At 50.3% G+C, this 6,500-nt stretch overlaps 1 protein-coding gene across 1 annotated transcript; it reads left to right on the top strand.

The window, feature by feature from the left end:
* The first annotated feature begins 397 nt into the window (after positions 1-397).
* CCL24 (C-C motif chemokine ligand 24) lies at positions 398-2,075 on the top strand. The gene is made up of 3 exons (XM_032607071.1): positions 398-470; positions 710-825; positions 1,905-2,075. Exons 1-3 carry the CDS (start codon positions 398-400, stop codon positions 2,073-2,075), a joined length of 360 nt encoding a protein of 119 aa, XP_032462962.1.
* Positions 2,076-6,500: the final 4,425 nt, after the last annotated feature.

Genomic DNA, 6,500 nt, shown 5'->3' with positions numbered 1-6,500 from the left:
AGAAACTGAGGCTCAGTGAAGTGAATGACTTACCCAGGGTCCCACAGGAAATGAGCAGCACAGCCAGGATCCCCATCATGCATCCAATGCGTTTGCACTTCGCCCTAGCAGGGCAATGCCCTCCCCCGCCAGCCCTTTCTTAGAGTACAAGATAACCCCCGACTCAGCTAGCAACGACTTCCTTTTTGCTGATCTCAGAGGCTTCCAGGACTTTGAAGGAGGGGAGGGGAAGGCTCCCTGGGGAGGCTATATATATAAGCACATGTTTCCTCCTAGCTGCCCTGGTAAAGGCCAGAGGGCAGCTGGAGTGCTCGCAGGGAACCATGCCCCTTGTCCCAGCCCCGCCCCTCCTGCCCCCAGCTTTGAGCTCTGAGCTGCCTCCTATGCTCTCCAGGACATGGCAGCCCCCATGACCATGGCAACCAGCCTCCTGCGCATGGCCCTGTGCACCTACTGCATTGTCCTTGCAGGTAAGAACTCTGACCCCACCCTGGGTCGCTCACACAGGACAGCCGTCCCAAGGGCATGGCTGGAATGGCACAGCAGAGGACGGAGGACTGAGCAGCCTGGGTCTGGAGGGGACTGCTGAGAAGGGGCAGCCCAGTGGCTGGACTGGAGGTGTTTAGTGCAGGGGACGGGCTCCATGTTGAAGCCCAGAGTCTAGAGCAGGCTGGTAAAGAACTTGGCTCTTCTCTCTCCTGTCTTTTAGGCCCCGTGCTCATCCCCTCTTCCTGCTGCTTAGCCTTCATTACCAAGAGAATTCCTGAGAGACGAGTGATAAGCTACCAGCTGTCCAACAGGAGTGTCTGCCCCAAGGCAGGAGTGATATAAGAAACTACTCCTCCTCGGCCACCTGGCAGGAGTGGGGCAGGGAGACGTGAGCCTTCAGGATCACTAAGGGCCCTGCTCTGTGACCCTGGGGAGGTCACCTCACCTCTCTGAGCCTCAGCTTCCTCATCCATAAGATTAGGAAGAGGATTCAGAGTCAATAATCATGTACTGAGCACCAAATATATAAAAGGCACCATTCGGGGCATATAACATTCCCTTATCTCACCCTCTCAGCCATTCTATGAGCTAGGATTGATTATCCTCATTTTACAGGAGGCGATTAAGGCTCAGAAAGGTGACCTATTCACGGTCACTTAGGACTCCAAATAACTTCAGCGGTACAAGACAGCAAATGTAAGCTCGCTGCATAAACAGTGGCATGCCCTAGAAATGTGGTCTTTTCTTAACCCAGAAGGTAGTATTTATAATGCAGAATCATTTACTTGTAGTGAATTGTTTAAACTTGTTAACACTTGTTTACATTTTTTTACCCCATAGCATTTATGCAATGGTTTGCCGAATTCATGGAATTATTTTCATCAGTATGGAAATTAATTAAAACTTTGAATCTTAATTTTGTCTGCATCTTTGAGAAAAAAAAAATTAATTATTAACTGTAATTTTCCCCACTGGCTCCAGACCCAGCTCCACAGCCTGGCATCCACGGCTCGGAGCTGGCTTGGAAAATGGCATCCCACTGCCCACTCCCAGCTCTGGCATCCTTATTGGCCACGCTTCCTTGCACACTGTGTGAACTGGAGGCCTTTTTTCTTCGGGGTTTTCAGTGCATCTTCTCTCGCCCCTGTGAGTAGATATTGTGTCTCTCTCTTCAGACCCAGTGTTATCTAAAGGCAGGGCTGGGCCTCCCCCATATGACAAGGAGGTTACTGAACATGAACATGAGGTTATTGAAACAAAGAGACGCAGACGCACAGAGAGGAGACAACGTGTCAGGAACCTGCCAGGAGGCTGGGACAGCAGCGTGTCCTCTGGGCTTCCACACGACCTCCTCAGAAAGTGAAGGGATCCAAACCACCTGCCAGACCTCACGTGTGCCCTGTCACTCTTCCCACAGCTTCACCACCAGGAAGGGCCAGAGGTTCTGTGGCAACCCCAAGTTGCTGTGGGTCCAGAGGTACATGAAGAACTTGGATGCCAAGCAGAAGAAAGCCTCCAGTAGGACCAGAGTGATGGGTGCCAAAGTTGCTGTCCAGAGGCACCCTGCCAACAGCACCTTCATCTAACCCCTGCCCGGCCCCCAGCCCTGAGTTTGGGCCTGGGTTTCACCTCCTAAAAGGCTGCTTGGGGCCTGGTGAGCCAGCGGTGATAGGCAAAGGGCTAATGGTCCTGTTTCCTAGCATCATTCTCAGGGGATGTGTCTAGTCTATTGAAAGAACCCAAGGCAGGGGAGGCCTGCTCCTGGGGGCTGAATGAGGGCTCCAAGCATCCCGGGCCTCTTGCCTTTCCTGAGCTGGGGGAGAAGGTCCCAGAGGAGGGCCATGGCGGTCCTTTGTCCTCCCCCTGAGCTGGAGCTGGCGCTTCCCTGACTTCTGGGTTCCATCAGAGCCCAAGTGCATGAGTCCTACCCTGCAGACAGACTCTGCTCTCACCTTAGCCTGCAGCCGTCTTCTATGGGCCCTCTGGTCTTGCAGTGGGGCCTACGGGCTGTCTGTCTATCTGTCTGGGGATGGATGACCTCTCAACACCCATAGCTCTCCATTACAGTGGGGATGCTCCTGGCCTGTCCCACTTGCAGCCTCCCAGGTGAATAAAAACCCAACAAAAGCATAGGGCTCTTTGCTGCGTTCACTGCCAGATCCTGGCCCTCCTTGCACACCTCTCATGGGATATGACTAATAAAGTTTTTTCAGGAACTCATTGGTTTTTGTAATGAAATGCACCTGGAGGACCTGGATGAGGGGCCAGCCTGGGGAGTTGAATTCCTTTGTGAAGATATGGGTTTAAGGAGGTGTTTTGCTTCATGGTACAGTGTGTTCCATGCTACTTTGGGGACAAAGGCCCTCTCTGCCTTTAAGGCTGGTCTTTCCCCACATTTTGGTGAGGGGAAGATGGGGTGGGAGCTGAGGGGGGAGAGGATCCCAGCTTTTATTTTTTTTCTATACTATGTGATTTGTATGTCGAGTGTAGATGGACACACTTGCTGTTCTCTAAGAACAATCTAAGTAAAATGTGCTTTCTCCTTCGAAGGTGGCCGTGTCTTGCCTGTTCTCATCTCCCTTGGGTGGCAGAGTTGGGGTGTCAACAGTGGAGTGCTTGCCCCAGAAATCAACCTGAGTTGCCCATCCGAGGCTGGAGGGGAATGAAGACAGCCTGAGCACAGGGTATCCCAGGAGTGGTCTTGGCCTGCCCTTGGGAGTCCTGTTATGAACCCTGAAGAACATACATGCATAGCTGGATTCAGTTAAATTTGTAAAAAGTTTTGACAGAACATATTATTGCACAAGGGGCTGTTTAGGCATCAAAAGACTATTAAATTATAAAAGGTGGTTGGCCTCTGGCTTCAAAGGATTAGGGAGAAAAATAACACACTCACAAATCAAAAGCAGTGTGGGTTTAATACCAATCCTGACCGATAGCCGCATGACCTTGAAATATGTTACTTAACCTCTCTGAGCCCCAGTTTCCCTCACCTGTAAAATGCGGATAAGGAAACCTTTCAATTTTGTTTGGGTTTTCCCCAGAAGCACTCCCTGAAAACAAAGATTTGGGTTCAGATATTACATTTGGGAGGTACAGGAAACAACACCAGGAAAATGAGGAGGTAATACAAGGGAAGGAAATAAGAGTGTGTTATCACTGCCAATAAGAGTGTGTTATCAAGCAGAGGGGAATTAGAGCTCCAGCCACTGGGCAGTGGTGTGAGACCCACCCCTCAGAATTACACCCCCTCCATTAGTCACCATCAGCTGCGGGGAGGGTTGGTCTTCCTGCAGGTGGGAGCAGGGCAACCTTCCACGGTTCAAAACAAGCCTTCAGGTACAGAGAGTCTGCAGAGCACAGGAAAGGCCTGGCAGCAGACTATTAAGGTTCTTTTAACTTGATACAAAGCAGAATCAAGGGTAGCGTTAAAAACAAGAGAGGACATTCTGATGGGGGAAGAGAGCCTGCAGAAATCCTTGGCCCAGAGCTGGCCTCTGAACGGTGATTGAGCTTTCACTCTCTAAAGAATAGTGTTTCTTCTTCTTCTTCTTTTTAAAAAGTCTTTGCTTCCTTTTTTTTTTTTTTTTTTTTGGCCGTGCCGTGCAGCTATGAGGGATCTTAGTTCCCCACCCTCACCCCCGACCAGTTCCCAAGCAGTGGAAGCACAGAGTCCTAACCCCTAGACCACCAGGGAATTCCCACAGAGTGTTTTTCTAAGGATGGAAGAGAGCTGGTGTCTTCAGGTGAGAGACGGAACTACAAACAGACATTGGTCAGACTGTAGGTGACAACAGAACTCTGACGCACAGCCTCTGCAGCAAAAACCCCAGAATCATGAGATTGGTCAGTGACTGCCAGCTTCCTAATTGTCCCCTTTCTCCAACTCAGAACCAACCAGAGATGGCCAAATATACTCCCGAATCAATCACAGAAGATGTCTGCTTCTAGTTATCCCGCCTCCAGCTTCCCGGGCCAACAGCCTCCATTCAAGATATACCTGTGCTTTCCCTCTGGTCCTCTCTGAAGCTCTCCCACTCCCTGGAGGCCTGTGAGTCTCTGCCAAACACAGGTGATGCGCCTGATTCCCTTGTTAGGCCAGCGCTAAATAAACTACCTTTGCTGGTTCCCATCTGAGGGTTCTCATTTATTGCATCAGGGAAGCTGTAAAATCTGGTACAGTTGCAGCCAGGGCCGTGGAAGGATTGAAGCAGGCAGTGGCGAGGAGGGGAGAGCCTCCAAGAGTGTGCAAAGCTGGAAACCTGTCCTTCTGCTGGCAGGTGTGTCTCCTGGGCCAGCCTCTTTGGAGGACCGTCTGGTAGCATATGTTAAAATGCTAGACACACGTACCGGGACTTCCCTGGTGGCGCAGTGGTTAAGAATCCGCCTGCCAATGCAGGGGACATGGGTTCGAGCCCTGGTCCAGGGAGATCCCACGTGCCGTGGAGCAACTAAGCCCGTGCGCCACAACTACTGAGCCTGCGCTCTAGAGCCCACGAGCCACAACTACTGAGCCTGCACACCACAACTACTGAAGCCCACGCACCTAGAGCCCGTGCTCCGCAACAAGAGAAGCCACCGCAGTGAGAAGCCTGCGCACTGCAAGAGTAGCCCCCCGCTCGCTACAACTAGAGAAAAGCCCACGCACAGCAACGAAGACCCAACACAGCCAAAATAAATAAATACATACATACACACACATGCCATTGAACCAGCAATTCCACCTCCAGAAATGTGTCCTACACATTTGCACAGAGGTTCATGTACAAGGATGCAGGCAGCACTATTTGTGGTTATAGAAAACTAGCAACAACCTAATTGCCAATTCATAGGGGACTCAGCAAAGATATATTTTTAAGTGAAAAAAAACAAGGTGCACAAGGACATGCACTGTATGATCCTATTCATGTAAAAAAAAAATACACGTATGCTTAGCAACTTGATAGATGCAAACTATCAAAGTTGTGTTGACTGAAAAAAACGCACAACGTGAGAGTTGCGAGTTACGTTTTACAAACTTAATGAGGGGCAAAATGAGGACTATAGTCCGGGAGACAGCATTTCAGATAGCTCTGAGAAACTGCTCCAAAGAGGTAGGGGGGAGGATGAGTATATATGTGATTTTGGTGAAGGGGGAGTACACGCAATCCAGCACATATTTTTTTGCAGAAGGTTGCTGCTAGTCACGAGGAGCAGACGTCACCATGAAGGATTTTAGTGCTTTTCTAGATACGAGGAGATGCAAGAGTTGGGCTCATAAAGTCTTCTCCTGAAAATATCTAACTATCTAAAGACATGTTCTGCCAGTTCTTCCCAGAGCGCAGAGGGCCTCATTCCTGATCTCCACCCTGAACTCCTTTTAGGCGGGGTCAATGGTCAGCAGCTGCAGCAGCTCATAATTTGATCCTTGTAGAGGTACAGGGCAAGGGCCAATTTGTAGGTGACAGGTGGTTGCCTTAGGCAAGTCAGACTGGGAGTCAGGGAGAGAGAAGATACATCTTTATCAGTACTTTTCTGGGGTGTTTAAACTTCTTGCTATGTGCATTTATCCCTTTTGTAATAAAAACTAATGTACAGAAGCTGTCGATGCGTTGCCCGTGCACCTTTCCCTCAGACTGTTATCTTTCATCACGCTCCTGACTTCTTCCAACAGCCATGAGGATCTGCGTCTCTGTGCCTGGGTGCTTTGCCCCGAAGGCTGCTCTGCTGGGTCAGGCCAGGAGTGCCAGGGAATGAACAGCCCCCGGGCAGCCCTCAACCAACAGCTAATTAAAGTGGGTGTCTAACCACCACCCCAGGTCCCTAACTCCCTGGTCGGAATAGCTCTAGGGAGTGCGTTCTCCGCTCTCTGCCAATCGTTGCCCTGTTTCCCAATCAGTCACTGGCTTGACAACACACGCTTCTGGCTGGCTGCCCTTCTCCCCGGTGTCTCTGCCTCTCCTGAATAAACTACATACTCCCAAACCCTTGTCCCAGGGTTTGTATTTGGGAGAATACAAACCAAGTCAACT

The sequence above is a fragment of the Phocoena sinus genome, chromosome 15 (genome assembly GCF_008692025.1).
Source record: "Phocoena sinus isolate mPhoSin1 chromosome 15, mPhoSin1.pri, whole genome shotgun sequence".
Classification (NCBI taxonomy): Eukaryota; Metazoa; Chordata; class Mammalia; order Artiodactyla; family Phocoenidae; genus Phocoena; species Phocoena sinus.
This window is presented reverse-complemented; position numbering and strand designations above follow the sequence as displayed.

Coding starts and splice junctions, on each gene's coding strand:
- CCL24 (XM_032607071.1), top strand. CDS start 398: ATGGCAGCCCCCATGACCATGGCAACCAGCCTCCTGCGCATGGCCCTG. Junction 471..709: donor CTACTGCATTGTCCTTGCAG/GTAAGAACTCTG, acceptor CCTGTCTTTTAG/GCCCCGTGCTCATCCCCTCT. Junction 826..1,904: donor TCTGCCCCAAGGCAGGAGTG/ATATAAGAAACT, acceptor CACTCTTCCCAC/AGCTTCACCACCAGGAAGGG.